Source organism: Bos taurus, chromosome 28 (genome assembly GCF_002263795.3).
Source record: "Bos taurus isolate L1 Dominette 01449 registration number 42190680 breed Hereford chromosome 28, ARS-UCD2.0, whole genome shotgun sequence".
Classification (NCBI taxonomy): Eukaryota; Metazoa; Chordata; class Mammalia; order Artiodactyla; family Bovidae; genus Bos; species Bos taurus.
The window spans coordinates 8,763,054-8,784,781 of record NC_037355.1 but is presented as its reverse complement, the minus strand read 5'-3'; the positions used below and the strand labels follow the sequence as shown (position 1 = coordinate 8,784,781).

The following is a 21,728-nucleotide window of genomic DNA, read 5'->3' as shown; positions in this document are numbered from 1 at the left end:
ATCACTTGGGGGCCTTAGCCTGCCTGAATGATGTTCTACACTCATGACTTTGACTCTGGAGGTTGGACCGGATTTTTGGCCCAACCTTCCATTACGAAGCACAGGATCCCACACTCACTGTTAAGTTGAAAGAATGGATGTTTGAGTCAATAGCCGTGGTCCTGGCCGGATCCCTTCTTGTTAATCCTCAGCATCTAGTACCCCCTCTTCCTACCAGTCTGACCATGTGAGTCCGACCTCCGGACGCCACCAAACAGCTTTGGGGTGGACTGTGTCCGAACGCGGGGTAGTTCCACGTCCCCGGATCTCTACGACTTAGCCCTGGGCCAAGGACAATGGTGCAAAGCCTGGCACTCTATTCCTACCTCCCGCAGGGGCCGTTCGGTCGGAACTGGGTTGGTTTTGGGAATCGCGGCCTCTAGCGCCCATTACCCGGCGGGGAACGAGGGCGACCGGACCCGAACGGCTGGGGGATTCGGTGTCGCCCCTCGCCCTCCCCCTCGCGGCCATTGGGCAGCCTCCGCGGACGGGGCGGGGCGGGGCAGGGCCCTCCCCATCTCCCCTCGGTTCCCCTCCCCTATTTCCCGGTGTGGGAACCTAGCGAGGCGGGAGGCGCGGAGGGGCTGCAGAGGGGCGTCCGGTTACATCTCCGCCTTCCTCACCCTCCGGCCGCAGAGCTCCTCGGTTTGTGGGACGGCGCTCCGGGAACATGTTGGCCACGGTCCGCCGGAGCGGAGCTGCGTGGACGCGGGCGCTGCTGCTGCAGCTGCTGTTAGCGGGGCCTGGGGGCTGCTTGAGCCGCCAGGAGCTCTTTCCTTTCGGCCCCGAACATGGGGACCTGGAGCTGGAGGCCGGGGACGACCTCGTCTCTCCAGCCCTGGAGCTGAGCACTGCGCTCCACTTCTTCGACAGATCCGATATCGACTCGGTCTACGTGAGTGCGACCCCGGGCGGGAGGTGGGGGCACTTGGGCGAGAGGCCGCGAGGGGCTGAGGCGGCGTCTGAAGGAAGGCCCGGGCGGGCCGGGGGCGCCCGCGGAGCGGGACTGACCGGAGCGTCGTGGGCGGGCACCCGCACCCGGTGGCCGCCGGGGCGCGGGGTGCGGCGCTCCGTCTCCAAACCCAAGTGGGCTCCCGCCTCCGCCCGGCCAGCCGACGCCTCCCCGCCGCCTGGTCACGGTCGCTCGAGGAGGGTCACTGGGTTCTGGGGAGTTCGCCCCGTCTGCGCCGCCCCGCGCGCGCAGTGCCAGGCTCCGGGACTCTGTGACCCGGGACCCCGGGACCCGGGCGGAGTTTCCTCTCCCGCGGCAGTGGGCCGGGAAGTCTGTCCGCATCTAGCCATTGTCCCCTGCTTTTGGGGGACAGGACCCGGTCCGCTTGGGACCAGGCGCCGGACGAAGGCCAGAGCTGGGTAGCGGCCGTCTCGCGGGCCCTGGGATTACTGTAGGTGCCGGGGCAGAAAAAGACCGCCAAGCCCAGCTCTCGGCCCCGGGAATGCAGTCGACAGCCCCTGCATTTGTGTGTGCGGATTCCGGATACATCTTGGCAATGATTCTGCTCTGTGTCCAGAGTTCAGGGCTGGGAAAGCAGAGTGCCTCGGTGATCCAATTTCCTGTAGCCGACCATTGTCACCATGGGGGGTGGGGAGCCAGATGGGGAGAGGGACAGGGAGGGACCTTTGGCTCTCTGGAGCGTTCTCCGGACTGGCTGGGCGCGGGGACGCTGTCAACTTGGTAAAGTCCTTTCGTGCCGCCTCCTGTCGCTGCCGCGCACCATGTGGATTTCATATAAAGCTGTGTGCATTCCAGAAGAGGGGCGGGGGAACAGCTCCAACAGCGGCTGGAGCCTGTCCTGCCCCTGAAATGGCTCTGCTGGTCTGATCCCGGCAGACTGCGCCCGGGACAACACCCACGTGGAGCTTGTCGGCTTTGCAGAAAAAGAATGAGTCCTTGAAGTCTCCACCCACAGAGGGTGTCCCGTTGCTATCCCCACCGCCCTGAACTCCTTGGGCAGTCTCCTGTAGCCTAGAAAACTCCCTCTTAGGTTTTTAAATGTGCGAGATAAAATCCATAGGATTGTCAAGGAAATCAATTCTGTTGAAATACGTGTTAAAATATTTTTTAAAAAATTGTTTGAAGTAATATATGTCATTTAAAAAAAAAGAATTATATTAAATAACAAGGTGAAGCAGTGGCTCCATTGTATGGTCAGCTAATGACTGAACTTTCAAGGTCATGGGACTGTAAACAGTATTCAGAGACACCTACTATACACCTACACCTACTATAATGACTATATAGTGATAGGAGCATATCTGTGACTTCTATTAGTGGCATAGTCATTAAGTGCTAATACAATTGTTACCTACACTTACAATGGAAGGAAATGCTAAATTTGGGTTATGGGCTACTGAAAATTAAGATGAAGTTTATTTTTCTAAGTTAACAGACCCATGAGTTCTATGGGGGGTAGGTGGTCATTGGATCCTGCTCAGAACCTCTATGTTAAATTAGGGCTCTTCTCCTCTCCTTTACTTGTGGCATCAGACTAAACACATTACATTCTGCAGACCTAGAAAATCTATTGTTGAAAAGTGATTCCTGTCAATCCACACCTTCTGAGCCTATTTGTTTGTTTATAAAAATGTTTATATATTTGGCTGCACCGGGTCTTGATTGTGGCATGCAGAGTCTTTAGTTGCAGCCTGAAGTATCTTTTGTTTTTCTTTTTAAGTTGGGGCTTTGGAACCCTTAGTTGTGGCATATGGAATCTAGTTCTCTGACCAGGGATCGAACCCTAGCTCTCTGCATTGGGAGCATGGAGTATTAGCCCCTGGACCACCAGGGAAGTCCCCTGAGACTATTTGGGGTTTTAATCTACATATCAAGGAGAAAGACTCCCAGAGCTCTCTGCACATCTTAACTTCTGTGCTACAGGTTCAGTTCCCAGGAAGGACCCTGAGATAGAGATTGTAAGTGAAAGCGTTAGTCACTTAGTCATGTTGGACTCTTTGCAACCCCATGGACTGTAGCTGGCCAGGCTCCTCTGTCCATGGGACTCTCCAGGAAGAATATTGGAGTGGGTTGCCAGTCCCTTCTCCAGGGGATCTTCCCGACCCCGTCCGTGATCAAACCCAGGTCTGCCAAATTGCATGCAGATTTTTTACTGTCTGAGCCACCAGGGAAGCCCTGAGATAGAGATTAGCAGGCAGGTTATTTCATTAGGGGGAGCTCCTCAGATCCACCCCTGTGGGTGGTGGGCAGTGAAGTAGCTGAGCTGCAATGCAGGTCAGCAAGATGCCTGCCACCCCTCTGGGAGCTCTCAAGGTGGGATAAGACTTTCAGAGCTCTCAAGTCTCCTGAGAAGGTGATCAGTGATTAGATTAGGGCTGCCCTGGAAGGAAATGGCAACCCACTCCAGTGTTCTTGCCTGGAGAATCCCAGGGATGGCGGAGCCTGGTGGGCTGCCATCTGTGGGATCGCACAGAGTTGGACACGACTGAGGCAACAGCCCTGGAAGGAGTTATGACCCTTGGGTGAGGCAGTTTTTTCCATGGAAACAAGAGGCACTATCAAAGAGGAGGACTGTGGGCTGCATTCCTGGGAGCTGAAGGGGGATCTGGTGCCATGTCACAGCGTCCACCACTATCTGTTGTGTAGATGCTCTTTTAGCTGGTGGAAACCCTTATGGGGCTCTGAATGAAAAAGTGAATTGACAGGGAGTGTGAGTATGAACTAGATGGTCTGTACTGTTCTGGGCACTAGATTAGGAAAAAGAAAGGAAAGCCATCGAAATGGAAAACAGTTACTGGGTGAGTATATTTACATGTGTCAGGGTCTAGCTAGTCTTACATTATTTAATCCTCACAGCAACTTGCCCCTCTTTTTTCAGATGAAGAAATAATAATTAGTAATTACTCAAGGCCATCAGATCAGATCAGATCAGTCGCTCAGTTGTGTCTGACTCTTTGCAACCCCATGAATTGCAGCACGCCAGGCCTCCCTGTCCAACACCAACTCCTGGAGTTCACTGAGACTCACGTCCATTGAGTCAGTGATGCCATCCAGCCATCTCATCCTCTGTCATCCCCTTCTCCTCCTGCCCCCAATCCCTCCCAGCATCAGAGTCTTTTCCAGTGAGTCAACTCTTCACATGAGGTGGCCAAAGTACTGGAGTTTCAGCTTTAGCATCATTCCTTCCAAAGAAATCCCAGGGCTGATCTCCTTCAGAATGGACTGGTTGGATCTCCTTGCAGTCCAAGGGACTCTCAAGAGTCTTCTCCAACACCACAATTCAAAAGCATCAGTTATTCGGCGCTCAGCTTTCTTCACAGTCCAACTCTCACATCCATACATGACCACAGGAAAAACCATAGCCTTGACTAGACGGACCTTTGTTGGCAAAGTAATGTCTCTGCTTTTGAATATGCTATCTAGGTTGGTCATAACTTTCCTTCCAAGGAGTAAGCGTCTTTTAATTTCATGGCTGCAGTCACCATCTGCAGTGATTTTGGAGCCCAGAAAAATAAAGTCTGACACTGTTTCCACTGTTTCCCCATCTATTTCCCATGAAGTGGTGGGACCGGATGCCATGATCTTCGTTTTCTGAATGTTGAGCTTTAAGCCAACTTTTTCACTCTCCACTTTCATTTTCATCAAGAGGCTTTTGAGTTCCTCTTCACTTTCTGCCATAAGGGTGGTGTCATCTGCATAGCATCAATTAAAAATGCCCAAGCTAGGATATCAGCCCAAGTCTGTGTCTGACTCATAATGCTTTCAACATCAACCCTAAAACATGTGATGGACCAAAGGGATTGCTGTGAATTAGAGTCGTGGGGGAAGATTTTACAGAGGAGATTACATTTAAGATTTGAAAGACGAGTCCAGTTTCAGTAGACGGAGGCAGAAATGGAGAGGCCAGAAATAGAAGATACTGCTGGGGCAAGTGCATGACGGTGGAACAAGCTTGGCAGGTGCTGGGAAAGTGAGGAATATGACCCCACTGGAGCAGAGTGTTTTTGTTGGAATAGGAGGATTCTTCTGGATAGGCAGATGGGAGTCAGAAAATAAACGTATCAGCTAGCTCTTGCTGTGTAATGAACAACCACAAAACCTCAGTGGCATGTAACAATAAGCATCTGTTGCTCATGTGTCTGGAATTAGTAGATGGTGGGTTCATATAGGGTGGCTTCAGCAGGAGCAACTGGGATGATCTGGTTCTACTCTAGGCAGGGATGTGGGAAGTGTCTATCACTTAGCATAGCTGTTTTGCCTAATATGATAGCTGTTTAGCTATGTATAGCTATTTTAAATTAAATTGATTAAAATGAAATAATATTAAAATTTCAGCTTTTGAATCACAATAGCTGACATTGCTGCTGTTGAATGTATGCATTACCACTAAAAATGCTATTAGATGGTGATGTTTCAGAGGGCCAGCATGTCCTTTTTTCATGGGGATGTCAAAAATGTAAGAGAGTAAGTGGAACTGCATAGTGCTTTTTCAAGTCTTCTCTTTTGGGTCACATTTCCTAACATCTCACAGACTAAAGCAAGTCTCATGACTGAGCCATGGTGGGGTGAGGGGCCATCTTGGTTGCCCAACTTGCTCTTGTGGGCCGTTGCATGATAAGATCTTTCTCTCCCTGTGGGATAACCTCTTATTTTTGAAGTGGCAGTCCCAGTGATGAAGCCAGTCATTCTTTGGACCCTATCCTGGATAATGAGTGGGGAGTGGGCCAGTCTGTAAATCTGCTTAGCCAGCTCTGCTGCTTTGGCCAATGCTGTGAACTCCCCCAGGCAAGAGTTCTTCAAAAACACAATGCAGTTGTGCAGAACAATCAAGACATTTGCTTCTTTTGTTTGGAATCTTATTACCTCGATTTACTAAGGCTGGTTATCTCATGCTGATTGAAAGCTCTAATTGCCTGTAGGCCAATAGAAGAAATTCTAGAACGTGATTCAGTTGCATACAATATTCTTTATGTCTTGATTCATACACATGGTGAAATGAATTAGTTATTATTTAATACGTTCAGTTGGTGTGGGAAATAAAATTCTTCCTGTGATGGAAAAACAATAAAAGGATATCCTTGGAAGAAAAAAGATTGTATCCTGACTCTCCTGACTCATCTCCTCATCTTCCTTGTGTACGACTGTCTGTGTCTCTCTCACACACACACCACATCTTCCACAGATTGATTTTCATTATATCACTTACACATAGGAATCTTTCCTTAGGTAGGGTAAATTTAACTCTCCTTTTAAGACCTTCTAATATTCTTCCAACTTTTACCCTAGCTTCTATGCCAATATTGGCTGCTCATTTTCTTCAAAACTTGCTTCATTCCCACCAAGGGATTACCAAGAGATTCTTGTGTGTTGTATGGGACTGTGCAAGGCGCTGGGGCTCTAAACCATGTGAAATGCAGCTTCTGAATATGACCAGATCCGTGCCCTCAAGGAAGTCCCGGTGTCAGGAGGGAGCCACAGAGGAACAGGTGGTCCCAGTGCCCTGCACTGTGAATCATGATGAAGGAACAACACTCAACACTTGAGGAGCTCAGAGTCTCCAGACGAGCTCCACTCAACCGGGTTCAGTCCCTGACCCTAGTAGGTTTGAGCTAAGTCCTTGAAACATTGTACTGTGATCATTGCTGATCTCATCCTCTATTCTGTCTGTCCACAAACAGATGACAAAGCCCCTAAAGTTGTAGAGTGTATTTCCTTTGTTCAGTTTTTCCTTTCTTTGGGGATTGTAACCAAACTCTGTGGCTACATCTGCTTGCTCCATGGCAGCGTCTCTGGGTTGTGTTTAAAGCACTATCCTGAGGCAGTGTGCTCTAAAACTGGGCTTGCTTCTCCACTGAGAGCAGAGATCACATCTTTTTTTTTTTTTTTTAAATCCAAACCTTTCTTCTATACTTCACTCTTGGTATTAGATTTTTTAATATTTATTTTTATTTATTCATTGGACTGAGCCAGCTCTTAGTTTCTGCATGCAGGATCTTTAGCTGTGGCATGCAAATGCTTAGTTGCGGCATGTGGGATCTAGTTCCCTGACCAAGGGTCAAACTTGGGCCCCCTGCATTGGGAGTGAGGAGTCTTAGCCACTGGACCACCAAGGAAGTCTGTGGTGTTCAGTTTTTTTATGTAACTTTTGAGAAACATGTTTCACGCACAACAAACCAATGCTACTCTTTCAAAGACATCAACGAAAAGATGTCCCTTGTACACATAATATACAGAACCACAAAATAAGTCAAAGTGGAAACGCCCTGCAATTTCTTAATGTGTTAGGAAGTATAGCAAAGCAAAATAAAGCATTACAGACAAATAGTGTTTAGACATTCTGGCATATATAGTGTTCTTAGTGTAATTGGAACGAAACTTTTCTGTATATACACACTAAATATTTTAGAAGCGAGTAAAGTAAACAGAAGCACCAGTTCTGTAAATTACTCTTGATCATGCAGGCAAGTAAGTCTCTTGCATAGTTCATGGTGTTTCATCGAGGCAACACTTGTGCCCACAGAACCTACTAACTCCGTGGCCGTTGGATTTGAGATCATGACCAGCTTCATCTGGCATTTCCTTTTTTTCTATTACTTATTAAAAAAATTTTTTATTCGGGTCTAGTTGTTTTACAACATGGTTTTAGTTTCCACTGTACAGCAAAGTGAATTAGCTGTATGTATACATATATCTCTTTTTTGGATTCCCTCGCATTTAGGTCACCACAGAGCACTGAGTAGATTTCCCTGTGCCATACAGTAGGTTCTCATTGCTGCTGCTACTGCTAAGTCGCTTCAGTCGTGTCAGACTCTGTGTGACCCCATAGACGGCAGCCCACCAGGCTCCCCCGTCCCTGGGATTCTCCAGGCAAGAACACTGGAGTGGGTTGCCATTGCCTTCTCCAATGCATGAAAGTGAAAAGGGAAAGTGAAGTCGCTCAGTTGTGTCCGACTCTTCGAGACCCCATGGACTGCAGCCCACCAGGCTCCTCCATCCGTGGGATTTTCCAGGCAAGAGTACTGGAGTGGGGTGCCATCGCCTTCTCCGAGGTACTCATTAGTTATCTGTTTATCAGTAGTGTCATCTGCCATTCCCTGAAGCAACATACCCCCTTGGTTTTGTGGTGGTGTTAGGGTGTGGGACTCCTCATTGTGTCTTCCTTTTGTTGTGTTTGAACCTTCAGCATTTCCAGTTGGTGTTCTCATGTACCTATCATGGCAAAATCTTTTCAAGGTTCATATTCCTTAGTGTAGCATCTACAGACCCAACCAGCAGCTGTGAACTTTGTCACTTTGCTGGTAGTTTGAACTTCCCGCTGCCGCAGCAGGAAGCCCAGTGTTCCTGCTCAAGAAATTAATTGCTTGCTTGTATACCTACGGCTGATTCATGTTGATGTATGGCAGAAACCAACACAGTACTGTAAAGCAATTATCCTTCGATTAAAAATAAATAGCAAAAAAGAAATTAATTGTTTGGCTCTTCTGGTGGATTGCATTTTCAGCGTGTGTTCTTGTAACTTCTGGATTGCTCTTCTGAATTGGTTTTTTAATCTTGGCCTTTCCAACCTTTTATAATTTCTCATATGTCTTGGCACTCTGATTAAGTTCTTTTTTAGCAGACTGCAAGCTGAATAGATGTTTCTCCATATTCAACATGTTCCCATGACTTTTTTGGGGGAGGCTAGAGTCTGGGTTGGATGGGAGGTTGCCTGCAACTGTCCTAGTTGTGAGTGGCTTGCAGGCCAGCCTGGCTCCGTGAGGTTGTTGTATGCCTCTTGCCATCACTCATGGACCTGCCGCACTTACTGGCACAAAGGAAGTTTATGGTTACGTCCAAGACCACCACCCATGGTTATGCAAGTGGTTTGCAGCACAGGGCTCTGGCTGAGAGGACAGACTGGCTAAAGTCCAGCCCACAGGCCACTCACCAAGCCCTGAACCTCAGCATGGGCCTTTCCATTCAGAGAAAAGGGTGCCTGCTTCTGTTTTGCCTAAAGGCCTCCTACGGTCTAACAGTGGCCCTGGCTGGGTCACAGAATACTTAATAGAGTATTAATTTCCATCAGAAGTGAAAAGGAAATTGATGAATCATGTTGATTAACTGATTTATAATTGAGGTCCAGTCACTTCATATATCACCCGTTTACTATTCCAGACCTCTTTTTATTATTAAATGAAGAGATTTGACAAGATTATCTCTAAGGTTCATTTTATCATGGATCTTTGATGTTCTCTGATCAAGTGACCAGATGTTGAATAGGTACCTTCACTCACTCAATAGCATCTGACTCTGAGACCCCCGTGGACTGTAGCCCGCCAGGCTCCTCTGTCCATGAAATTTTCCAGGCAAGAATACTGGAGTGGGTTACCATTTCCTACTCCAGGGGATCTTCTTGACCCAAAGATCAAACCTGTGTCTCTTGAGTCTCCTGCGTTGGCAGGTGGGTTCTTTACCACTGCACCACCTAGGAAGCCCTATTTCAGGACACTGGCTGTTTCTTATAAAATGCAGTGCAGTGTTGAAATACATCGTCTAGTCATTCAACAAATATTTACTCTGTTTCCTAACATGCCAGGACCAGTGCTAAGCTTTGGAGCTAGAGATTGAACCCAGACCAGTGTTGTTTTTGCTCTTCATAGTCTAGTGAGGAAGACAGACATTAAATCAGTAATGATACAGATCATTGACCAATTGCCGCTACGATAAGTGCTATGAAGAAGAAGTTAATGTATTGTGGTGAAACTGAGGTAGGTGGAGGGTCAGGAGGATCTTCTCAACCTGAAACTGAAGCCTGGAAAAAGGGGGTTAGCCATGTGAAAAAGGGAAAGGTCAGGATGGTGGCTCACTACTGAGTGTAAGACCAGGAGCATGTAGAGAGGAAGAGCTTGGCGTGTCTTTGGGATGGGATGAGAGCCGATGTGAGTGAGAGTGGCGGGGCAAGAACTGGAGGAGCTACGTCAGACTTGGACACACCAGCTCAAAGCCCTCCGAGCATTTCCTTTTGCACTTGATATCCAGCTTCTCACCACGTGTCTGCAACTTACATGGTACAGCCGTGCTGGCTATCTGCCCTCATCCTATTACCCCACTCTTCTCTCATGCCAGACTGATGCCTCACCAGCCACTTTTTCTTCCTTGAGTACAGCCAGCTTGTCCCACGCTGGTGTAGGCTCTTCTCTCTCCTCTGATCTCCATGTGTCTGCACCTTCCCGTCACGCAGGTCTCTGCTCACACGCAGAGCCCCGTGTGTGATGTTTTGTTGCATTGTCTTAATTTCATCCCAGCATGTATAGCCACTTAAAACTAGTTTATTTGTTCACTTGTTTGTTACTCGTCTTTTTTCATTAGACTGTGAGCCCTTTGAAGGAGGCGTAGTCTGACCTGCCTTATTCACCGCTCTCTGCCTGATACCAGGAGTAGTGTCTGGGGGACAGCAGGGCCTTTGTTATGGTTTGTTGAATGAATGAAGGAAGGAATGACTTCTAGGTATTTCTTTATTCTATAAAGCAGTGGGATGCCACTAGAGATTCTGAGTTGATGAGTGACTTGATTTAAAAAATTTTTTATTTTATATTGGAGTATGTGTGTGTGTTAATTGCTCAGTCGTGTTAACTCTTTGCGACCCCATGGACTGTGGCCTGCCAGGTTCCTCAGTCCATGGAATTCTCTGGCAAGAGTACTGGAGTGTGTTGCCATTTCCTTCTCCAATATTGGAGTATGCTGCTGCTGCTGTTGCTAAGTCACTTCAGTCGTGTCCGACTCTGTTCGACCCCATAGATGGCAGCCCACCAGGCTCCCCTGTCCCTGGGATTCTCCAGGCAAGAACACTGGAGTGGGTTGCCATTTCCTTCTCCAATGCATGAAAGTGAAAAGTGAAAGTGAAGTCGCTCAGTCGTGTCCGACTCTATCGACCCCATGGACTGCAGCCTACCAGGCTCCTCCGTCCATGGGATTTTAATTGATTTACAATGTTGCATTAATTTCAGGTATTCAAAGTGATTCAGTTATACATAATTACTGCATATATTTATTTTTCAAATTATTTTCCCATTTAGGTTATTATAGAATATTGAATAGACTTCCCTGTGTTATACAGTATCCTTGTTGGTTATCAACAACAATATCCTTGTTGGTTATCTGTTTTAAATATAGCAGTGTGTAATGTCAATCCCACGATCCTAATTTATCCCCATCCCTTCCTGACATGATTTATTTTAAAAGATTTCCATTTCCTCAACAAAAAAATGGTGTTAGAGAAAAAGGAGGGACAACTGCCTAGATTAAAAGGGTTTTAGAAACAAGTTAGTCAAATGCAAAGTGAAGACTTTGTTGAATCCTGATGGAGACAAAGTGGCCGGAAAAGACATTTTTGAGACAAACTGCTTTTCTAGAAGAGCTACGTATGGAGTTATTGATGGGTGAAATAATCTGATGCCTTGGATTTCATTTAAAATACTTCAAAAGAGGGAAAAAAAAACAAATAATGCACATATGTGGAAAAAATAGATAAAATGAGAACTAGAGCGTGTGGATACTTTTGGTGATTCTTCATTGTGTGTTTGAAATTTTTCCCTTATAAGTAATCTTATCATAAGAAGCTTTCAAAAAATTAGGCTGCCTCTGGATAGAGGATTTTGGGGGGAAGTGTGGAGGAGGAAGAGTAAAGTCCACAGCTAGAGACCTGTTGCCAGCGTCCAGGGGAGGGTGTGACAGTGTCTGGACAGGGGTTGTGTGTGTAAGGAGGCTTGCTCGAGTGTTATCACATCTGAGACATACAGCCGCCTTGTGAGGTCATTCGGGCAGCTGCTAGGACCAGCCCCATGTTATAGAGAGGAAAACTGACCCCTGCAGCTTGTCAAATACCTTGTCAAAATATACTCAGCTAGTGCTGAGGTGGACCTTGAACTCAGATCTTACCATTCCGAGTTCCGTGGTCTTTGTACTGTGCCACCTTGGACGTTGATTTCTTCCCTTCCTTCACTGGTTTATTCGTTTCACAGTGTCTGATCAGCACTGTGGTGTACAGATTTGGGGGCCAGGTGTGTGTGGCTACATCAGATGATGGGTGACACCTCATCTGGTTCCTGCTGCCGTGGAACTCACTACTGACACACCACTCACACTGCATCCCAACATACACACATCACAACACTCACCATTGCATTGCTTGTGAAAAAAGTTGGTTCTTAGTCCTTAAGGAGCAGGCTTATTGACTGCTTTTCCTCAGGTGAGTTTTTTCTTTTTTTTTTTTTTCTGGCTGTGGCACGGGGCGTATGGGATCTTAGTTTCCCAGCCAGTGGTTGAACCAGTGCCCCATGCAGTGGAAGTGCTGCTTGACTGCTAGGGAAGTCCCTTTAATTTTTACTCAGAAGTGTTTTCACACGCATACAAAGAAGGGGAGAAATTAGTATCACGAACACCCATAGACACATTACATAAATGTAACCATTGTTAGCATTTTCCCTGTTTAATTAATTCTTCTTTACTCATGTATCCAAAATAAATTAAAGTCAGTATGACATTTATATGCTTTCCTAAAACAATAAGAGCATTTCCCTAACTAACCAGCATACTTTTATCACACTAAACAAAATCAACGTGTGTGTGTTAGTCACTCAGTCGTGTCTGACTCCTTGTGATCCCATAGAGTGTAGCCTGCCAGACTTATCTGTCCATGGAATTCTCCAGGCAAGAATATTGGAGTGGGTTGCCATTTTCTCCTCCAGGGTATCTTCCCGACCCAGGGATCAAACCCAGGTCTCCTGCATTGCAGGCAGATTCTTTACTGCCTGAGCCACCAGGGAAGCCCTAACAAAATCAATAATGACAAAAACAAAATCAATAATAATTTCCTATTTTCAATTTATGCCTTGTCCATATCCAATCTCTGATATCCCCAAAGCTGTCTTTACAAGCTAGAATTATTCGGACTGGGGACCGAAGAATGGCAAGCGCTGCATTTGACTCTTAAGTCTCTTTTAATTTTACTGATCCTCTCCCCACTTTTGATTTATCAGGTTATTTAAGGGTCACTGCTTATTGTCCTATATAATGTCCTATTTTCTGCATTTGACTTTTTTTGTAATGTAATCTAGCCTGTAATTGCATCTCTATAATTTCTGAAAACTGGTAATTTGGAAATATTCAGGTTAAACATTGTTTTTGTTAGAAAACGTAGAATTTTATTTTAAAATTAACTTGGGAAATAGTAAGACAGTGCAAATGGGTTAAAAAAAAAACTCGCCAAAACAGTGCTAAGTTTTCTTACTAGCCTGGCCTTCAGCCCCATTGTTCTCTCCCCAGAGAATATTACTATTCATGAATTTTTTATCTCCTTGCAGAGAGATTCTCAAATGTACAAACATGTGTATGTGCACATTCCCTCTTGTTTTGTACACTTCCTTGATTTTCTAAATCACAGCTTTATGAGATATAATTTACGTACTATAAAATTTACCCCTTTACACTGTACAATTCAATGATTTTGTATATCCCAGGGAATTGTGCAACCATCATCATGGTCTGGTGGGCTGCCGTCTGTGGTAGAGGTCGCACAGAGTCGGACACGACTGAAGTGACTTAGCAGCAGCAGCAGCATGGTCTAACTCTGGAATATTTTGCTCACACCTCACCCCACCCCAGCCCACCCCTGCCCAAACAAACCCAGTAACCTTTAGCAATCATTCCCATCTCTCCCCACCTCCCCCAGCCCCTGGAAACCACTTATCTACTGCCCGTCTCTATGGATGTGTCTGTGCTGGACTTTTCACATAAATAGAATCATACAACATGTGATCCCTTGTGACGGGCTCCTTTCACCCAGCATAACATTTTCAAGGCTCGTCCACTTTGCTGTACATATCAGTTCCCGGTTCTATGACTGAATAATATTCTGTTGTTGACTTTGTCCATCCGTAAGCTCATGGATATTCAGCTTGTTTCTCCTTTCTGGCTGTTAGGAATAATGCTGTCGTGTCCAGGTTTTGTGTGGACATCTGCTTTCAGGTCTGTTAGATATACCTAGGAGTGGAATTGCTAGATCTTAGGGTAACTCTATGTTTAACATTTTGACGAACTGTCAAACCAGCTTTCAAAGAAGCTGTACCATTTAACATTCCCATCAGCAACGTATGAGGGGTCCAGTTTCTGCACATCATCCTCAACACTTGTTGTTATCTAACTTTATGATTTTAGCCATCCTAGTGGGTGTAATGTGGTATCTCATTGTGCTTTTGATTTGCATGTCCCTGATGCTAATGATGTTGAGCATATTTTCATGTCCTTATTGGCTGTTGGATATCCCTTGCTCATTTTTAATTGGTTTCATATTTTCATTGATGAGTAGGTTAAACATTTAACAAGAATATTTCATGAATGAAGCTGTGCATGTCACACTGTATAACATCAGGAGGCAAGTGATCTCTGTTAGCTGCTTGTGTTAAGGTGATGACAGCTTAGATCATGTCTGTTGGGTTACATTTTTCCCCTTGTGAGCAGAGGGCAAGCAATGGGGTGATACTTTGACTTTACACAGCTGTCCTCTTGCCCACCAACCTTTCACTTAATGTCTCTGGCAACTATTGATACTCTTTGCCTAAATCAATTACTAAATTAAGGGTTGCAAAATGGTGTTCTACTTTGTCTTGCTGTTGGCTTGTTGCCTTTGCTGGTTGGTTTCTAGCATTCTTTCAGTTAATACATTATTAGCTGGCTTCACATGTGAAGTGAGTGAAGTGAAAGTCCTTCATCAAATGGGGCTTTGGGGCTATACTGACATGGTTCATTCTGGAAAGGCAGATGAGTGCTTAATTCTTTCCTTGTAATATTTGATGTTCAAATTAAGGGGTTGATATAATCCAAATTCAGGGAGTCTTGGTGCCCTAGTCAGCACAGGTAAATTTCTGATTTCTCCATCAGAGGTGTTAGAGAGGCAGGCTTCTCCCCAGAGACTGCCGGTTTGGATTAGGTCCTTCTCTTCCCTTCCCTGATCACCTACTGTTCTGGAATGCAGAAGGACACTTCTACCTCTTCTGTGATAGACACATCAGAAGTTAAAATTTAAAGACTCTCAACCACTTCTCAGTGTCTCAATAGTAATTCCCTGCATAAGAAATGGCTAACTGATCCAGAGCCTCTCATTAGGCATTAGCTGGATTAAGTTTAGAACATTGGCTCATCTTTTAACTATTACCCCTAGGTTGCCCCTTGTTCTTAATCTGCTAATCCTTTTGTTTCTGTTTCTAATTCAAGCCAGAGTCATTTCCCTGGATCAGTGGGGTTAAGAGAAAACATTTGCAATTTAGACTCAAGAGCTTTGTTCTGGCACTTTTGCTGTAGCCACGCGTTCTGGGAAACAAACTCACTCAGAAGGACAGTGCAGACAGTGGGGTGCAGTTTATTCCACCGGCGGGCCCAAGGCAGAGTCTCCTCTTAGCCAAGGACCCTAACCAGTTTTTCTGAAAACCTTATATACCCTAAGTGTACAGGCCCAAACCCACCTCCTGAACAAAGGAAAAGAAAAATACAATCAAAGTTAACCTGTGATTCATATACCTTAAGCCTAGGTAGTTAACAGTGGACAATTATCAATAGGCCTGTGGTCATACCCCAATAAGCATAATAGCATTTGTGATTCTATTCGGTTACACAGATAATTAGGGTATTCTTTTAGGCAACAGAGAGTCTGGGTTCGAGCCCTGGGGCTCTTCCATTCAGGGGGCCTGGTTTTCCAGTTGGTATGTTGTTTCCAAAGATACTGGGCATAGGGCTCCAAGTCCATAGTCTCGCCCAAGATGGAGTCCTGCTTTCAAGATGGAGCCTGTTCTGTCTGTTTCCTCCTTCACTCCCCTCTCTTGATGCTCATAACTCATAGTATGCGCATCACTCATAGGGATATATTGCGCCCTGACTCTCTGACCTCCAGTTTGGGAGAACAACAACCTTTGGGTTACAAGTTCATAACACATTGTAAAATAAAGGGTCCACAAAGCAGAACTATCAAGGCAACTATGACAATGCTAAATATAGTTTTCCACTAATCATCCTTCACCCAGATAGGACCGAAGTCCAAAAAGAAAGATTATCATCAGACATAACTTTTACCTGACCTTTCATGTCATCTGCTGCTGCTGCTACTGCTGTCACTTCAGTCGTGTCCGACTCATGTCATCTAGGGTGGTTGATATATAGCCGGATAAATCAGGAATATATACACAACATTCAACTTTAATTAAAGCACAGGTCCCTCTTTCTACTGAAACTATGGTTAGTCTCAAGATGATACCAGCAAGTCCTTGTAGCAGCAGTTGATTGTAGAGCTTCACCTCTTGTTCTTCTTTAAGATGACCTTGGTTTCACAGGGGTCAGTGGGGTCCTGTTGTGTAGTCCGCTCGGCGTCATCCGGGTCTGCGTGGTATGCTCTCTTCACCCTCATGTGGTGGATCCAGGGAGTGACACCTGCAACTTTAACTGCCGTAGGGCTGGTTAGAGCAACAGTGTATGGACCCTTCCAATGTGGGGCCAAGGAGTCGTGTTTCCAGTCCTTGATCACACCTGATCCCCGGGCACAAATTCGTGAATCCGTTCCCCAAGGGGGAATGGCACCCTTTCTTGTACAAACTTAGTTACCTGATTTATTACCTTACCCAGTTGTTGCATCTGCTATGAAATCTCATCTCCCCTTACCTGAGGCAAATTTGTTGACACCTGTTTTATTATGGGAGAGGGCCTCCCATACACAATTTTGTACGGAGAAGAGCCATGGGACTGTGGGGTCATCATGAGTCTGAGCAGAACCATCAGAAACAAGTCCACCCAGGAACCGTCAGTCTCTAAGATCCACTTGGAGACTGTCTCTTTAAGTGTCCAGTTGGTTCCTTCCACCATCCCAGAACTCTGGGACCTATATGCTGTATGTAATTTCCACTTGATATTTAAAGTTTTGCTTACTCGTTATACTAAATCAGCTACGAAAGCCGGGCCATTGTCTGATCCAATGCTGGTAGGAAATCCAAATCTGGGAACTATCTCCCTGAGCAGGCACCAGGCTACTCGTGATGCTCTTTCAGTCCGGGTAGGAAAAGCTTCTACTCATCCCAAGAACGTACATACTATGACCAGCAGGTAATGGTGGTGTCGGTGAGGTTTCATTTCAGTGAAGTCCACTTCCAGGTATTCAAAGGGCAGCGAGTCTCTTACCTGAATTCCTGGAGGTTTCTGTCTGTGCAGAGAGGCAGCATTGACCTGTGAGCAGGCAGGGCAATTTTGAGATTCTGTCCTGCCTAGGGAAGAGAGGCGCGAAACCAAGAAATATTTTCAGATTAGCTCTTCTAGTTTATCATGGCCTAGATGGGTTGCTTGGTGCGTTTGGCTTACAGAGTGGGTGCCAGCTCCTCCGGTACTAATAATTTGCCACTTGGCAGTTTTCACCATCCCTTTTCAGTCTTGATGGCCCCTCTGCCTTGGCTAGTTGGTTTTGGGCTCCAGTGTATTTTGGAGAGTCTAACGTTAGCTCAGGTAGCTCCGCCAATATGAGAGCTTTAACAGGGGCTTCACTTGTCACCCCCAAGCCCTCAGCCGCTTGTTTAGCGGTCTTATCTGCCAGTCTGTTCCCTGAGCCCGGGGGGTATCCTCCTTGTGACATCCTCAGCAGTGTATGACTGCAACCCTTTGTGGTTCCCAAGCAGCATCTGCTGCTGCTGCTGCTAAGTCACTTCAGTTGTGTCCGACTCTGTGACCCCATAGACGGCAGCCCACCAGTCTCCCCCATCCCTGGGATTCTCCAGGCAAGAACACTAATAGAGTCTTAATTTCTTCCTTATTTTTAATATCTTTTTCACTAGCTATCAGAGGCCTCTCTCCTTATACAGAGCCCTGTAATGTGGCAAAAGCATACCTGGAGTCTGCATAAATGTTTGTCTTCTTACCTTTTGACAGCTGGAGGGCCTGGGTTAGAGCATATAGTTCGGCCTGTTGAGCGGACCAGTGTGATGGCAGAGAGCTAGCCCCAACGATGGTTTCTTCCATGACTACTGCATATCCCAACAGTCTACTGTCTAGACTGCTTCCACTATTTGTAAGTTCGTGGTGTTCTCTGGTGGCCATCCTACTCCCGTCGGGGGCCATTCGACCTCACAGAGCATGTGGAAGCAGTTAGGCTTCATCTTCACCCCATAGTCTCCTCCTAATCCCTTCTTTAAATGTTTAATCATGCGCTCCAATACAGTTGCCTTAGATTCACTTCCCCCCATCTTGCTTACCTTCTCGGACCTTCTTCTACTTTTCCTTTTTGTTCTGTCTACGAAGTTCTCAGTACCCTATGTACTTCTGATATTTCCACTCAATGACACTTAAATTGCCATTCTGCCTCCTTCCTAATTGGGGTGAGAAGAGCCTTACCTGCCAGATCCCAGAGGGAGAAGGGGGATCTGTGTGTCTTCACCTGCCGGTCAGCACAGCCGAACCAGAACACCACGTGGTCCAAGACTGTGTCTCCCTTAACTTTTAAAGTCCATTCTGCCTTGGTGGGCTTGATCAGATGCGGATGAAAATACAGATGGGTTAAATATCCCATGTCCCAAGCCGTCTCTGGAAAAGCCAATTCATACTCACTTATGTATCCCCCTTCTTCTAGCCTGACAATTCCGAGGGGGTCAAGAATTTCATAGCAGATGGGACACCTCCTTGGGGAGAGCAGAATACGAATACACAAAAACCAAATTTCTTCTCCTAAAAATCCCCTGGCAATGGCTTGGTAATAATTTTCCCCTAGACGGCGTGGACACCACCTCCTAAATGACCTTCACAAATTTCCTTCCTAAGCCTTAACACACTCGTCAGCGTGTTGCCACCTGCCAATTCCAGGCTCCTGTGGGTCCCCGCTCCTTCTAGTCCCTCCCAGAGGGGTGATCAGGCCCTCTCTTCCATCCTACCGGGTGGGTTCCTTCTCACCTGAGCGCTCAGTTCCCCTGCTGCCGTCCACTATCTGCTAACATGAAGGGTCTGGGCATTGAGAAGCAGAATCCTTCCAGAAGGGTGAGGCGCCATCCCTCCTCTAGAAGATTCGAGCCGCAAGGCCTCAGAGTAGTCCCAGATGGGACTTGTCTTCTCAAAGTGAGGTGTTTCCCGGCCCATGCACCAAATGTTGTAGCCACGTGTTCTGGGAAACAAACTCACTCAGAAGGACAATGCAGATAGTGGAGTGCAGTTTATTCCACCGGCGGGCCCAAGGCAGAGTCTCCTCTTAGCCAAGGACCCTAACTAGTTTTTCTGAAAACCTTATATACCCTAAGTGCATGTGCCCAAACCCACCTCCCCAAATTCCCTGAAACTGGTCTGAACAAAGGAAAAGAAAGATGCAATCAAAGTTAGCCTGGATCCATATGCCTTAAGCCTAGGTAGTTAACAGTGCACAATTATCAACAGGCCTGTGGTCATACCCCGGTAAGCATAATAGAATTTATGATTCTATTCGGTTACACAGATAATTAGGGTATTCTTTTAGGCAACAGAGAGTCTAGGTACGAGCCCTGGGGCTCTTCCATTCAGGGGGCCTGGTTTTCCAGTTGGTATGTTGTTTCCATAAATACTGGGCATATAGTTCAAAGTCCACAGTCCAGCCCAAGATAGGGTCCTGTTTTCAAGATGGAGCCTGTTCTGTCTGTTTCCTCTTTCACTTTTAGTGTATGATGTTAGGCAAGTCTTATAAACGGAAATTCATTTTTTTCTCAAAGGAAGGATGAATATGATACTGAATCTGCCTGCCAATGCAGTGAGACATGAGAGACGCAGATTTAATCCCTGGGTTGGGAAGATCCCCTGGAGTAGGAAATGACAACGCACTCCAGTATTCTTGCTGGGAAAATTCCATGGACAGAGGAGCCTGGCAGGCTACAGTCCATGCAGCCACAAAGAGTTGGACACGACTGAGCAACTGAGCACTTTGACTGTGATAGCTGGAGTAAAAATGCTTTGTAAACTGTCAAATACAACAAAAGTGGGTCAGGGGTTTCCTGGTGGTCCAGTGGCTAAGACTCCAAGTTCCCAGCACAGGGGGCCTGGGTTCAATCCCTAGTAAGGGAACTAGATCCCACATGCTGCAGCCAAATTACAAAAAAAAGTGGGGCAGGCCCCAGGTCCCGCTTCGGGCTCTAAGCTGGAATCAGTCGATCTCCACCACCTTGACTGTTACTAGTTCAGGCTATTTCAGGGGCTTCTTCCTCAAGTTTTTGTTTTCTTAGGCCCTTTTTGTTTTCCAGATTTTCCTAGCTACCCGACCTCTAAGCATGAAGCCACCCCATGAAGCTTTGCAACTTCCAGGACTTTTGCTCCCAATTTCTCTAAACTACATGGCTGAATATAACAGAAAGAGCGCAGGTCATGGACCCGACCAGGTGTGGGTTCAAATCTTGGTCCCATCTCTTGCGGACTGTGTGACTGGAAGCTGAATTAAGTCTTGTCGTTTCTTTATCTGTTTCATATACCTGAAAAGCAGGTGGTGGTATTAAACTTTTAAAAGTGTGAACAGCTTTAGTAAAAGGCCTCAAACTTAGCAGGAAGCATTTGCTGCCTTTTCCTTCTTGGCCCCAAATTACTTTACCTTAGGTTCCTGCTTCCTCCCACCCTTGGAGTTTGCTTTTGCAACTCCTACCAATTTCATTGTCTTCCCAGTACAGCTATTTGCATTTCTAAAAGGGGCCCATTTGTTTCTTATTTGTGCCTACCTCAAGTATTCTTAACCACATCTGTTCTAAAGAAGGCTTTCCCCTCAGTGTTGCAGGCTGCTTTCTGCCCTGAGGTTCTGCTACTAGGCTCATTGGAGCCAAAAAATGGATGTTATTTCATTGCCTCAGTGTGCACTTAAATGTGAGAAATCTAACACATAATTTTAATGTTTGGAGTATCTGCCTTTGACTTTCTCCTTCACGTGTCTTCACGTGTCTCTGAGTTCACTTTAAAGATGCATGGAGATTGGAAGTGCTTTTTAAAATAGGGACCACTCCTCCATTGTGAGTTTGTGCTCCGTCCCACGTCTTCTTACTGTCAACAGAGTTGAAAGGATTGTAAGTGGATCCAGCTGTTAGCTGTGTGGGGCTTGCATTTTCACCAGAGGCATTTTGTGATGTAATTGATGGTGCAGCTGGATGAAGAGCCTGGTGTTTGGTGTGTTCCTTGGGGTGAATGAATAGGTGTGTTTTGTACAGGGGTGTTAAGTTGTGCTAGTAAAATGTTAGGCTGAACATTACCTTTGCTGAAGGAACTTCTTTTTTCTCAGTGTAAACTGTCAGCAAGATTCAATGTGCTGTATGTGGCTGTTTTTCAATAAAGAAGCAAGGTATTATTTACTCTACCAAAAACCTCAGCTAGGCAGTATTTGGTGAGAGTTACCCTAAGACAATAATATTATTACTACTTTAGCCTTCAATGATCCAGACAGACTTTCTCAGCAATGCATTCAGTTCAGAAGAGTTTTGGAAATTCCCTGGCAGTGCACTGGTTAGGACTCTGAGCTTCCACTGCAAGGGACACAGGTTCAATCTCTGGTCAGGGAACTAAGGTTCCACAAGCCACATGGCACAGCACCCCCCTCCCCTCCACCAAATTCACAAGAGTTTTGCCATGTAACAGCTACCAAGTCCAAGCTCATACTGCTTGCCTCATGACAAGCCAATAAATGAGAGTGGTTGGGGCAAGGAATAGTGGCTTTTTCAGAAAGTCA

General features: G+C 46.1%; 1 protein-coding gene across 2 annotated transcripts in view; it reads left to right on the top strand.

The window, feature by feature from the left end:
- The first annotated feature begins 579 nt into the window (after positions 1-579).
- NID1 (nidogen 1) overlaps positions 580-21,728 on the top strand; it is a 96,933-nt gene continuing 75,784 nt past the window's right edge. Inside the window, exon 1 of one of the 2 annotated variants that reach the window (XM_024986699.2) lies at positions 580-934. In XM_024986699.2, coding sequence (XP_024842467.1) covers positions 710-934 — 225 coding nt within the window. In that variant the 5' untranslated portion in view covers positions 580-709. The remainder of the gene's footprint in view (positions 935-21,728) is intronic. The other variant, NM_001101155.1, reaches the window with a different exon arrangement.